This window comes from Brettanomyces bruxellensis, chromosome 8 (assembly GCF_011074885.1).
Source record: "Brettanomyces bruxellensis chromosome 8, complete sequence".
NCBI classification, from domain to species: domain Eukaryota; kingdom Fungi; phylum Ascomycota; class Pichiomycetes; order Pichiales; family Pichiaceae; genus Brettanomyces; species Brettanomyces bruxellensis.
The window spans coordinates 1,723,812-1,737,913 of NC_054689.1; the positions used below are offsets into that span (position 1 = coordinate 1,723,812).

The following is a 14,102-nucleotide window of genomic DNA, read 5'->3' on the forward strand; positions in this document are numbered from 1 at the left end:
AAATAAATTTAGACATACGATCTGAACAAATTTTCAATACTATATTATCAAATGGCTTCTTTTGAAAATAAGATCATCATTGTTAAATTTAAAATGATCTTTTTTAAAACACGTTTAAATCGATATATTCGCTTGAAATGAGCAAATAAAATGCTGATGTGGTAAACTGAGTACAACAACAAACTCTTTAAACATCTTATCATTGGTCTGAAGAGGATATAATTTACATTTTACAATCAGTTACTCAGAACCAAGAATGCTTTTTGAAAAAGGATTCAACGAATAGAACTTATTAATTTTTAGGAAATTCCCTCTCTTTTCAAGTTTCACCTTTATAATCAGGCAGTAATCCTCATCGTCCTTCCTAATGTTACTGTAAAAAAAAACATGGCCATCAGTCAGGAGACAAACTTACTTGTTAATTTTTAGACAAGATGTCTACATATGTCAAAGGACAATGCAGGATATCCATGCTCTGGAACTGGTATACAATCGACTCATGCTTTCTTGCAAGTTCATGGCATGTCAAATCCAAAGGAATGTTTGCAGGAACCTGTATTGGTACCTTTTTTTGGATAGTTGCATATATTTGGTTTCACAGGATTCTTATCGAATACGATCAAGCGGTTGTTCAATACAAATTAGAGAAATATAAACAACAACATACAGAGGAGTGTGTCTGCTGCTGCAACAAAGAAGATGAAGAAAACTCTGATTCCATACCTTCAGATAACAAGACAGATGGTAATGCTAAGGAAACGATGGCCGTGAATATTGATGAAAGATCATTTTTCAAGCCAATCATAAACACTTTAAAACATAATTGGTTGCTTTCTCATCCAAAGCGTGACAGCAGTGGGGCAATCCAGATTTATTTATCACCTGCCGAACATTTAATAAGATCATTCTTATATATGATAGAATGGGCTTGCTCCTTTTTAATCATGCTAATGTGGATGTATTACAATGGCTACATTATTATCGTCTGCATTCTCGGCTATTTTGTGGGAGAACTACTTTTCAATTATGCACCTATTGCAAGTATTGATAACAAAGAAATACATTCTCTCAAAACAAATGGCAAAATATGAACTTCAAATAATTTAAAACGAAGGTTTTTAAAGTCGGACCATGAAGCGTTTAGATACACGTATTTTTTTTTGACGTAGGCTTTGAAATACTTTTGGGCGCTAGTAACAATTCCCCCTTTTTTATATTTAATTCATTATATGACCTCATTAAAACTATGAATTTAAACTATAATTTTCTTCTTTCCTTTTTAGGGGAAAAAGTATGGATTAGGCAGTAAAGTCACTTATTGAAACGTCAGCGTACATTATAAACTAGTCCTATAAAACATAATTTAATTTTCTTACCTGGCATGAATCGAAACACGTGAAAATACAGAAAAATGACGCGTCGATTGACCAATAAATTCATATTGGTTTTGGTGCATACGCGGCTGGTGAAATGAGGAGAGCACAGCCAGGCCTCTCGTGATGATTTTCAACTTACCATTTATGGCGGCCGAAAAAAAAATAGGAACCGAAAAAAACGGTAAGGTTTGTTCCGAAAGGATGAAAAATTGGTCAAGAAAGACACTGAGGTTACCAACTTGATCACAACTAATTTGTGAGTTAGACCGGATTTGTCGTAATTAATAATAAAGTATGGCTTCATTCATATTAGTATTGAGATAATTGAACAGGTTAATAGTAAAAACATTCAAACAAGTTATTTTGAAGATAAAGTTGATCATTTCGGAGTAGTCATAGAAAGATTCATCATGATCGGAGTTCAGAAAGATCTGTGAATCATTGTCACCTAATGGAGATATATGGATGAATTCGGATCACCTGGTGTGAAGAAATCTGAAAATTGCTATTGAGGTGCGAGTTAGCTAATTGGCCAAATTTTTTATTATTATTTTTCACCTGTGCACAATTGTTTGCGATGCCGCCACGTATCGTGGTATTGACTACTGAAATTTCGAGGACAGCGAATCCATTCTGTACAAGAATTAGAGACCACTGTAACCACCATTAAAATTGTTGTCTGTAACAGAAAAATTGGGCAAGGGAACCATAAAAGAATGTACTGCTTACGTGTAGGCGCTAATAATTCCGTAAATTTATTGAATATTATCGAATAAAGTGGTTACCCTCTGTTACCGGAGCTCTTGAAAAAAAACGAGAGGCGAGCGGAACTTCAGTTCTATGACAAGAAAAAGGGAAGGGCGGTAATAGTTAAGCCATAGAGGCGGGCCCTTCAGTTCTCCGGTGATTTTTCAATTCATTTTTTATTTTTCTTATTTTTTTTTCTGCCATTTAATAATTCTTTTTTTTCCTTACCGATTAATGGAAGGTACCTGCACTTATTGTCATTGCCGACTGCCTTTTTTTTTTCATTCTTACTACAGTGTGCTCCGAAATGTGGTTCCATCATAATTTAAGTCGTCGCCTATTTAAATGCAAACAAGTTCCAAGTTTTCGGTTAAAATTCATTGATTGTAGAGCGGGAAGATTACAATTGTAGCCTTCCTTTTTTTTTTTTCTCCTTCCGTTCACCAAGTTCCGTCTTTGCTTATTCTATCAGCATAGCTCAACACAGTAATTACCACAAAAGCTAATCAATATGTCGTTATCTAACAAATTGTCAGTCACCGATTTGGACTTTGCTGGAAAGAGAGTCTTCATCAGAGTTGACTTCAACGTCCCATTGGATGGAGAGAAGATCACCAACAACCAGAGAATTGTTGCTGCTTTGCCAACCATCAAGTACGTTCTTGAGAGAAAGCCAAAGGCTGTTATTCTCGCTTCCCACTTGGGCAGACCAAACGGAGAGAGAGTTCCAAAGCTTTCTTTGAAGCCAGTTGCTGCTGAATTGGAGAAGCTTCTTAACAAGAAGGTTCTTTTCCTCAACGACTGTGTCGGACCAGAGGTTGAGAAGGCCGTTAACGGTGCCCCAGCTGGATCCCTTGTTCTTTTGGAGAACTTGAGATTCCACATCGAGGAAACTGGTTCTAAGAAGACCGCCGACGGTAAGGTTAAGGCCACCGCCGAGCAGGTTGAGAAGTTCAGAGACCAATTGACCGCTCTTGCTGACGTTTACGTCAACGATGCCTTCGGTACTGCTCACAGAGCTCATTCTTCCATGGTCGGAATCAAGTTGCCACAGAGAGCTGCCGGTTTCTTGATGAGAAAGGAATTGACATACTTCGCCAAGGCTTTGGAGAACCCAGACAGGCCATTCTTGGCTATCTTGGGTGGTGCCAAGGTTTCCGACAAGATTCAGTTGATCGACAACTTGTTGGACAAGGTCAACCGTTTGATCATTGGTGGTGGTATGGCTTACACTTTCGTTAAGATTATTAACGATGCCAAGATCGGAAAGTCTTTGTTCGACCCAGAGGGAGCTAAGTTGGTTCCAAAGTTGGTTGAGAAGGCTAAGAAGAACGGTGTTAAGATCTACCTCCCAGTCGATTTCGTCACTGCCGACAGCTTCTCCCCAGATGCCAAGACCGGTTACGCTACATTGGCTGAGGGTGTCCCAGAAGGATGGCAGGGATTGGATATCGGTGAAAAGACTATTGAGGAATTCTCCAAGGTCATCGCCGAGTCCAAGACTATCGTCTGGAATGGACCTCCAGGTGTCTTCGAGTTTGAGAAGTTCGCCACTGGTACCAAGGCTCTTTTGAACGCAGCTGTTAAGGCTTGCCAGGCTGGCTCCACTGTCATTGTTGGTGGTGGTGACACTGCTACTGTTACCAAGAAGTTCGGTGGTGCTGACAAGTTGTCTCACGTCTCTACTGGTGGTGGTGCTTCCTTGGAATTGTTGGAGGGAAAGAAGTTGCCAGGTGTTGTTTTCCTTTCTGACAAGAACTAAGTTAAGTAGTAATACTTTGTTATGTCTTTTCACGAAAACGATCTCTTTTAACTAAGAAGATGCTTTAAATTGATGATATTTGAATATGGTGGTGTAGTGTAGTTGTATGTTGGAGTGAAATCTCATTACGTCTTTGTATGGGGTCTGCATCTATTTTCTAATTTTGTCTCCACCATTGTGTTGCTTCTAGAATAAGAGGACAACGTGTGCCTTTGTCGAAGAAAGGGGAGATATTTCGATTAATTTTTTACTTCTATTTAATTTTTTTCCGGGGAAGGTAAAAAAAGCTCTGCATATATCGGCGTGATTTAGACTTTCTTAGATTTCTATTTTACACAGCCTACATGCCGGTGCACGCCCCACTTTCGTTCCTAATAGTATCAGTTGTTCATTATGAAAAGCCCCGTTCATTTCAAAATGAACAAATCTCAAATTGCTTTAAGAAACTACAGAGTTCTTAGAGGGCGTACGTCGGAAATTCAGAAGGTGGTATCTGATTGGGATGATACCATCACTGATGGTGATACCATTCACCTGATTTTCGATTGCTTGTCAGAATCTGCTCCACACAAGTTGGACTATTTCTTCAAAATATACATGAATGAGTATAGGCGGTACCATAGCCAAGTTTTACCTCATAAATCATACAAGGAAAGAAATAATATTGAGAAAGAGATCCAGTATCAAAAAGATATGAAACCAATTGAGCTATCGTCTTTCAACGCTTGCATCAACTTGCAAACATTTAGAGGAATAAGAAAAGAAGCACTGCGTTCACAGTGTGATAAGGTGCAGACAAGAGATGGCTTTATTGAATTTGTAATGTATCTTATGAAACAAAAGGACCACCCATCTTTCGAGATTCTTACGGTAAACTGGACATCGGTAATTATAAAGGAGTATTTAAAGAGAATGCTCGGAGAAATCACCATACCAATCTATTCGAACGAGCTAAAATTTGATCAAGAAGATGTATGTGTGGGAATTCCTGACCTTTCAAAAGAGGACCTTAGAACTGGCTATGATAAGCTGGATAATTTGAAACACATTGGATTTGGAAAGAAAGTCGCGTATATTGGGGATTCGGAAACTGATGTGCTACCAATGATATACAGTGATTTGGCCATAGTAATGAAGGGTGGATTAGCAGCAAAGCAGCTACGCAACATGAATTTCACAATTAAAGATATCAACCATGATATTATCAGCCCCTCAGAGAATGTGAAATTCATTCAAGTGGATGATTGGTTCGACATTCTAGCACTCTGGGATCAAGATTTAGTCAAACTGTGATAGTACTACAGGCAATACAACAATAAGTTAATGCGTCCAACTAATAGTATATTATAAGAAACAGAAACTAATACATAGACAACCTTCATTATACGAAGAAAGGTAAAAAAAGAAGTATTGATTAACACACTAATGGAATCGTATTACTTCGTTGTTGTGGTTTCTATGAGAAAGTCCAACTGACTTGAGATATCTTTACAGAGCTCATCTTTAGTTATCTTCAAATTTTCAAAGGCCATGAAATGAATATTGTTGTCACATATTAGCGCTTTCATGCTCTGCCACTGCGTCAATTCAAAGTCGTAATCAAGCTCATTATTAATGCTTTTACCGAAAAGTCTATTTCTTTTGCCAGTCTTTTTGTCGTAAATAAGCCCACTTGCCTTAATTGCTGCCGGATTCAATTTTGGAAAGTTGATATGCAAAAACATGAATCTTGGTGACTCTTTGACCTGATCAACTGCATCTTTATATTCAACCGATAGGGCATAATCATCTATCGCATTATACTGCTTCATAGCGATTCCATGAAACTTTCCATCTCTGAACATTCCGACAGCTTCCACAAGCTTGCGAACCTGATAGTATTTTCTGTTAAGTGCATGTGCACCAGCCAAGAAAGTTTCTTTATCACCTTCACCAGCTGCACCTTGAGAAAGTAATGGATAGAAATAATCTGGACCAAACATGTTGTAATAAAGCGTTATCCAAAGATCCTTGGTGTGCTTCTTTTTGGAGATGAGAAGCTGACCGGACTCAGAAGATGGATCCGGAAATGCACCTTTATACTGATGAAAAAGTACCTTATCTTTAGGACAGTTCTCCTTTTCAAAATGACCGTATGTGGCATACCCAGTAGATAATCTGGTTTTTCTGTCCACCTTGATTCCTGCTATATCATACAAATAGGGAGATGTTGTTCGTTTCCAGAAGTCAGGCCAGACAACCAGACCAGTCTCGTTGAAAGGAGTTGAACGGAACAATGGCTCGGGTGAGGTAACTGGAACATTATCTGCATCCAAAAGCAAAACATTTTCAAAGGATGAAACCATAAGTGCCAAAACTTTATACTGATATCCCTTGAATAGGAAGTTGTTCCGCACGGAGTCATCCAATATCTTGGGCAAGTAAACACAGCGTGCACCATATGCAGGGAAAACCTTGTCACAAAGTTCTGGCTCGTACTCCTTCTCATCAGGAATGACAATCTCAATTGGTAAGGAGCAACCCAACCTCCTGATATTTCTTATTGAAAGTAACGAGTACCAACTGAAAATACCTCCACCAACATACACGATACCATCACCTTTATAGAGATTCTCCGGATACTTATCGGGAAGCCTTGAAACCATTTTATTGTGTGCCATTTTCATTTTCTGCAACTGTTCTGGCGTAAGTTTTATAATGCTTCGGAGATACTCTTCCGTCGGTGATGGCGATTTTCCAATTGTTTCAACACCAACATCCTCTGCCTTTTTCCCTTTCACCCTATAAATCTTCTCGCAATTTGGGTGGCCCTCTCTAAGAGTTTCGAATATTTGTGCAAAATATATTTTTGCTTTTCGCAGTCTTTCGTCATCAGTCTCATCCTGCGCAGCGTTTTGCTCACCTTGCTGCTTTCCGCTCTCTTCCTCAACTGGATTCAATTCAGCTGGCTCGTTATATTTGTCTTGATCGGTCTGCTCTTTAGCTTCATTATGATCACTTTGCTGTTGCTTAGAGTTATCTTTAGCCTTTTCATTTGAAGTACCCGAGATGTCATCATTTGCTGGTGGAGGTGATATCTCCTTTAACGCATCATTATCAAACTTCGACGGTAACGGAGTAACACTCTCAGACTCGGGAAATTTTTCTAACTTATTGGCTAAATCCTCCTTTAGGGGTTCATTCATGTATCCCGAAGAAGATATAGTGAATAAGATTAGGGAAACCACGCCAAGACATAACGCTGTGTTAAACACCAACTTGAAGCGTCGAGTTTTTAAGCAGAAATTCCACCTACTCATGAATAGATACTTAGACCGCTTTCTTTTTGACAAAGAGGATGGGATATCAAGAAAAGATTAAGAAGCAAAAGTTGTCTTACGACGCGAAAGTATGTTCAGCTAGTGAGTGTATGTATGTGCTGCGATGTATTACTAGAAATTGTACGGAATTGTACAATTATCTATCCATCAATCCGACTTAAGAACTTAAAAAAATTGCAAACAGGTATTTACAACCAGGACTGCTATAAGAACAGATTAAGGGAGATTAAGGAAAAGGAAACACTTTTGTCAAATTACTTATCTTCTAATGATCCATATACAAGGGAAAAATGCGGAAGGAGAAAAATAATCCATATACGGATAAAACGTACTAATAACACAAATAATTCAATAGGGAAAAACTGATCCCGTAGTTGGCCATAGTTTAAAGTTGCGAACCAACACTTTCGTTACTGCCATACAGTCAAACCGCACTAAATATAATGTTCCCAAGAGCGCGAACAATGCTAATCAGACCTCATGCTTCCATTCTTTTTAAAACGGAGGACATCATTTTTTTTCCCCTTTAATTCGGAAAATAAAGATATAGAGTGCACTAAACGACTTAAAAAAAAAAAGTAGACCGAAATGCGTCATTCAATTGTTCACGTAAATTGGATCGCACATGTGCACTATTCGCACTTAGTTGAGACGAAAGGGAAGCGCTTTTCGTATTGTCCTTTTTTTTTTTTTGTAATTACGTTTACGTACCGTGTCTCCTATTGTTATACACTTTTTGCTCTTCAATCGTGGGTCCGCTTTTTATTTCTGGAAGCAAGCTTTAACTTTGCATTTGAAATGATTATTTCAGATCAACCAATACGAAAACAATATGGTTGTCCATATTATAAATAAAGTTTACTGAACATATTCGATTATCACGGAAGTGGGAACATACCATTATTAGAGATAGAAATTTCCTTCGTTTTTCACTCCCTACACACTATATCAACTCTGCGCGGCATCGACTCTCAAATTGCTAATTTTTTTTTTTCCGAATGCGTCCCAAAGGCTTAAACTTCGTACTTACTTGAAACTCTCACTCTATACGAACATTATGGTTAAAATGAAATTTATTCACTTCCAATTTTACGCTTTCTTTAGCAATTCTGTCATTGGCGTAGCTTTATAGGGACTATTAATAGCATTTAGATTTCGTTCCTTCCTTTTTCGCAGCTGTAATATATGATTACATAATCCAAAATATATGTCCGAAAATAATCTTAAATAAGATCGCCTTTATATTTTTATTTTCATACTAGCACTAGGTTTTAAATATTATATTTATTAAACTTCCGCTTGATTTTATCTGTTACCACAGATTTATCATATATGATAGATTAAGCTCTATATTTCTTCCCAGTCCCAATACATGTGTCAACTAAACTAATTTTATTGAGCTTTAAGTTGCACCTCGTTACCAATTATTTACCCCAAACCTCGTAAAGCTTTTTGCTGAGGGCAGGGCCTATTTTACGCACACCAATACGATCCTTGAAGATATTATGTATCAGCATTTCTTTGTCCTTTATAATAGCCTGTTGATCTTCTAGACCGTTCCCAGAGATTCCCGTTTCTTGATATTTTTCGATTAATTTTTTCGGAGTTTTGAACTCTCGCTGAATCTCAATGGCCTTATCAAGTGAAACACCCCTAGTTGTCATCAACAATCGAACAAACATCTCGGCAACTGTAGTCATACTACTCTTACTCATCACTCCCTGAAAAGTGTCAAAGTTATAGACCACCTGCATATTGCTGTTTTCACTAGTGAAATGCCCTCTGAACATCTCAAGAACAGACTTGTATTGCTTCTGCGATTTGAGATTCCTGGGCTCGAGCACCACCAACGATTTACCCTTGTAAAACGATTGAACCTGCTTATGTATCATTGCCAATAGCTTAACCGTATCATCACTATCTTTGGTTCTTTTTAGATGGAAATTTGAATATGTTACAGCCATTGACATTGACGTTTGGATAGCATCACTGAACCTCGAGATATCGCTAGACATTTGCTCTTCTATAATGTACATGATCCTTTGAAGACCAGTCTTGTCTAATCGTGACTTTTGCTCTCTGAATCTACCATCTTTTATAGATTCCGCCAGATCATCCAATCTCTTTCGCTCAAAAATGAAGTCTAGCGTTGCCCAGGAGCCTGATTCCTTATTTATCGCAACCCAAACACCATCACCAACGGATAAAGCTCGAACTTTGCAATTCACGCCCCTAGCCCGAACACCTTTTGCAAAAAATTCAGGCTCTTCTCTTGATCGTACTTCTCTATCATCTGATACGAAGAATATCTCATAACTACCAGATGGCCAAATATCATAGTCGACGCCATTGTATTTGCATTTGTTTCCGCTTGAAAATTTACTGCGTGCTATATCGGATCTTGTAGGTGAAGGCTGTATATTTCTGTTCATGTAACTGTAATTATCCTTGGTAGCATATTGAGGTGAACGATCAAAAGAAGAATTAAGACTTTTATCGGTATGTGGTGAGTTCAGGCTTGTACGCTGCTTTGATTCGTCATCGACTTTTTTCAATATACCAGCGACCTCTTCACCTTCTTCTGTAAGGTAGTAGTATACTGGCCTTCCTCTGGACAGCACATATTCGTTTTTTATTAACGTGTTCACACTGTTCCATGCCGAATAGAACTGCCCGGTTGATGGATTTGATGTAAAACTGGAACTACAGAAAGGAACTGCATGTCGTATAATCTCGGCTTTAGTCATTCCTTTTCGTTCGAGATCATGAACGTACAACACTAACAATATAGCATACCCACCAGTATTCTTTGCAGGAACATACTTTCTTTTCCTCTTCTTTTTGGTTGGATCTTTATCGGATTTCTTGGCACTTTTTCTTTTCCTTCCATTATTTACAATTTCAGCGTCCTGGTTGGCTTTCTCCTTGGCTGACGACGCCTCATCAACAGGAAAATTGTACCCATTTTCATCACAATACTCTTGAAGCTTGTTTGACATCAGTTTCACGAGCTTATCTCCAATAAATTTCAAATCAGACAATTGATTTGGATGCTTTATTGGGTAGGGACACTGTCGGACACTCTTCAATGCCCTATAAAAAGTAGGTGCATTACGTTGACCTCGTTGTACTTTAACGTTGTATTCTTCTTCTAACCACTGACAAAACAGATATTTGAGGTCCTGTTGTAAATCCATCTTACTTTATAAGGACATAACACGGTGCCATTTAATTTTGTGAAAGAAAGAAAATAAATCAAGAACGGCTTATGAAAATAGTTAAGAAGAGTTGCTTTGAACTCGGCTACACGCGAAAAAAGCTCTTAGAACCGAATTTCTTCATCACTTTCTACCATTTTCTTCTACACCTCACTCCGCTTGCTATACTATTAAACAAGTCTAAATATTGATGAAATCCTGAAGTGCCTAATAAAAATAAATAAATTCATAATTAAGTACATGCCAGGTAACAAATATATATACGCGGGTGTTGATTCTTGTGTTATTCATAATCAGTTTGTTGTATGCGATGCGATGCTATAGTCGATGGATCCTTCTGCAAGACCTAATTTACTTTCATATGTTCATCCGATGGCGTTTGCCTCATTGTCACATTTTTGTCTGCTCTGTGCAGCTCTTTATACATGTTCTTAATCATTTTATCATTGCTCACAGTTTTTTTATACTCAAGTTCTTGACCCTTCAACTTTACTAATTTCCTCAACGTTTCGAGTCGTTCTTCATCTTTGATAAGTTCATCTAGGCTGGGAGCTTTGGATCGTGAATATCTCAACCATTGTAGCCATTGAATCGGGAGCTTATCAAAGTAATCAAAGATGAACGATTCTGTTCTAAAAGGGTGCCATATTCGACGGGGCCTTATATTTTTATTACCGGTTGGGAAAAATTCCCAGTACGTATTTCCTTTCAAATCGTATCCTAAATCATGACAAATGTTAGTACTTAGAACATAAACACGATCGTATTCATACAATACTTACCCACAAAAAAATGCTTTCTGAAAGGAACGTTCCGTAAGCTTTTCCACCAGAACCAAATTCTTTTGTGAAATGGAATAAGCTTGCTCACTCTTTCCATAGTAATCGTAAACTTAGACTAAACAAGGATACGTTTAGGCTAAAATGCAAGATTTGTAAGAAGGTATATTGCAGAGGCAATCCGATATTTCGCAAGACTTGGTTTCTAAAGTTCCGCAAAATATGCTTTTTTTGGTTCGCGGCGAACACAGGCTACTACGAACTATTGATCTATATGTTTGACAAGCATTATTTTAAAGTTAAATGCAACATATAAAAGTACTAGTGTAATAATGGACATCAGCAAAGTATTATAGTGGTCATCTCTGCGATTCTCCAGATATCATGAAGAAATAAACCTTTTCGATCATCCCCTTAAAATGCTTCCATTGCACATTTTTGAAGACGCGTCGAAAAGGACGATATATATTACAATTTTTTTAAAGTCTTTGGATGAAAGAGCGCAAATCAAATTTTCTTGGCATTTATTCCATTGTATAAAATTCTTCTTTCTTCTCATTTGAATACCGAAATTTCATCTCCTGCACTTACTCAAAATATGCTTATATAAACTGTATTAAATTATTTATTATCAAACATCAAGCAAAGTAGACATATATACCACGAAGAGTCACAACTACAGTCAAACTATACGTTTGCTAAAAAGGTAGGCTTGAAATGGTAAGTTATTCCCCTCTGCTGCTATGACGCCAAGCCTGGAAAGGAGATTCCGTGTGTCAAAATTTTTTTTTCTTCCGAAATTTGAAGGCTGATCTCTCTCTCCGAAAAGAAATTGGATCTTTACATCTACATTATTCGATTTTTCTTATCGTAGCAGACTTAAATTATTATCGATAGGTTAAAAGGGGTGATATCCTTTACGGGCGGGCTACTGGCCATCCGAAATTGCCTCTGACATTCCTTCATCATACGTTATATGCGTCTGTATTGCACATTCCTCTCCATATTCATTCTTTACACCAAGAGTACATTATAATTCATACAGTTTAGAGTCATGAATTTTGTCACTTTATACCAGATTCTGATGATATGCTTTTGGCATTCATTCAGTATGGCGTTCGAACTTCAGAAAGGCATAGAACAAACTACATACAGACGTGCAAATGCCACCTTTTACACTTTATGTAGAAATAGTGACTTATATGAGTTATTGGAAACTATACAAAACTACAACAATAGGTTTAACGATAAATTCAAATATGACTGGATATTTCTGAATGACAAACCATTTACGGAGGAGTTTAAAAGGGCCGTTCAGGCGATTACTACAGGAAATGCATATTTCGATCAAATACCAGAAGAATATTGGAGCTTACCAGAGAATCTCAACGTTACCAAAATGTATGCAGGAATGAAGCTGTTGCGAGATGATCCTGACGGTGCGGCACCATATGCTACATCACTAAGTTATCGGCATATGTGCAGATTTGAATCCGGCTTTTTTTACAAGCAGAAACTTCTTCAAAAGTATAGATTCTTCTGGCGTGTTGAACCTGGTGTTCGCTTAAAATGTGATATAAATCATGATCTCTTTAAGGAAATGGAGGACAACAATTATGATTACGGATTTACAATTGGCATGGTTGAATATTCTAAAACCATACCATCCTTATTCAAATCTATGAGGAGTGCACTTCAATCTCTTGGTAATGATCATCTTCTTACGGATACGGATAAGTATTCAGAGTTTGTCTTTGACAGGAATACTAATGATTACAACTACTGTCATTTTTGGACAAATTTCGAAATTGGAAATTTAGATGTTTTTCGGTCTAAAGAATACAATGAGATATTTGAAGCGCTTGACAGATACAATGGCTTTTATTATGAGAGATGGGGCGATGCTCCAGTACGTTCATTAATTTTGTCTTTGCTTCTTAAAAAGGGAACGATCAAACGGTTTTCGAACATCGGATATACACATCCACCGTATACTCAGTGTCCGACGAATGAAAAAGTTCATCTTTCACACAGATGCACTTGCGATCCATCTCTTGATATAACCAACGAATGGTATAGTTGTTCATGGATATTCGACAATATTGAAAGTGGTGAGAATCCATTGGGCATTAGCACCCACGCATAATCATATATATATATATATATATATATATATATATGGAATTAGAGTTCCTCTTCTCGTTCACTTCAAAGAATGTAGTACTTATTTTCATAACTTCTTACTATCCAATTCAGGGCATCCTGTAAGTTCTCTCCAGAGTAAGCACTACAACAGAGTAGTTGCCATTTATGATTCCTTATCTTGTCAAGCTGTAATGTTTCGACAACATGTTTCTTGAGTTTCTCTTGATCTCCATTGTACGTGTCAATTTTATTGATTAAAATAAGTAGTTCACATCCAGCAATCCTATCTTCTTGAAGGACTTTTTCGAACTCCGTGAAGTTTTCTGACAAACGATGAAGGCTTGAAGCATCAATCACCCAGACAAGAAAATCAGTTTTTTCAAAGTAGTTATACCAAAATGTTCGAAGAGATGTCTGTCCACCGATATCCCAGATATTTATGTTAAATCCACCATAATTCACTGTATCGATATTGAATCCCATTGTCGGAGAAATTGCCTTGATATCTTTGTGAAGAAGCGATTTCACGATTGTTGTTTTTCCCGAATTATCGAGGCCAAGCATCAACACCCTTATCTCTTTCTCCTTCAACTTCTGCTTTCTGATAATTGATAACAATCCCATGCTTTTTTCTGCATGCTATTATTCAATTCCTCCTTAGTATTCAGAAACACTACAATAATGGCTTGTCATAGAACGGAAAAAAGGAAGCTTAATACTCCCCATTTTTTATTTTCACTTTTTTTCACGGTCGC

General features: G+C 37.5%; 7 protein-coding genes across 7 annotated transcripts; 4 read left to right on the forward strand and 3 right to left on the reverse strand.

Moving 5' to 3' along the window:
• Positions 1-434: 434 nt before the first annotated feature.
• BRETT_000960 (uncharacterized protein) lies at positions 435-1,091 on the forward strand (the record flags this gene model as incomplete). The annotated part of the gene is made up of 1 exon (XM_041279518.1): positions 435-1,091. One exon carries the CDS (start codon positions 435-437, stop codon positions 1,089-1,091), a length of 657 nt encoding a protein of 218 aa, XP_041137732.1.
• Positions 1,092-2,634: 1,543 nt separating this feature from the next.
• PGK1 (phosphoglycerate kinase) lies at positions 2,635-3,885 on the forward strand (the record flags this gene model as incomplete). The annotated part of the gene is made up of 1 exon (XM_041279519.1): positions 2,635-3,885. The coding sequence occupies one exon, from the start codon at positions 2,635-2,637 to the stop codon at positions 3,883-3,885; it is 1,251 nt and encodes a 416-aa protein (XP_041137733.1).
• A 417-nt stretch (positions 3,886-4,302) lies between these two features.
• BRETT_000962 (uncharacterized protein) lies at positions 4,303-5,178 on the forward strand (the record flags this gene model as incomplete). The annotated part of the gene is made up of 1 exon (XM_041279520.1): positions 4,303-5,178. One exon carries the CDS (start codon positions 4,303-4,305, stop codon positions 5,176-5,178), a length of 876 nt encoding a protein of 291 aa, XP_041137734.1.
• Positions 5,179-5,321: 143 nt separating this feature from the next.
• On the reverse strand, positions 5,322-7,184 carry BRETT_000963 (uncharacterized protein; the record flags this gene model as incomplete). Its single annotated transcript, XM_041279521.1, has 1 exon — positions 5,322-7,184. One exon carries the CDS (start codon positions 7,182-7,184, stop codon positions 5,322-5,324), a length of 1,863 nt encoding a protein of 620 aa, XP_041137735.1.
• Positions 7,185-8,629: 1,445 nt separating this feature from the next.
• On the reverse strand, positions 8,630-10,402 carry BRETT_000964 (uncharacterized protein; the record flags this gene model as incomplete). Its single annotated transcript, XM_041279522.1, has 1 exon — positions 8,630-10,402. One exon carries the CDS (start codon positions 10,400-10,402, stop codon positions 8,630-8,632), a length of 1,773 nt encoding a protein of 590 aa, XP_041137736.1.
• Positions 10,403-12,313: 1,911 nt separating this feature from the next.
• BRETT_000965 (uncharacterized protein) lies at positions 12,314-13,348 on the forward strand (the record flags this gene model as incomplete). Its single annotated transcript, XM_041279523.1, has 1 exon — positions 12,314-13,348. The coding sequence occupies one exon, from the start codon at positions 12,314-12,316 to the stop codon at positions 13,346-13,348; it is 1,035 nt and encodes a 344-aa protein (XP_041137737.1).
• Positions 13,349-13,410: 62 nt separating this feature from the next.
• BRETT_000966 (uncharacterized protein) lies at positions 13,411-13,971 on the reverse strand (the record flags this gene model as incomplete). The annotated part of the gene is made up of 1 exon (XM_041279524.1): positions 13,411-13,971. One exon carries the CDS (start codon positions 13,969-13,971, stop codon positions 13,411-13,413), a length of 561 nt encoding a protein of 186 aa, XP_041137738.1.
• Between the last annotated feature and the right edge of the window lie 131 nt (positions 13,972-14,102).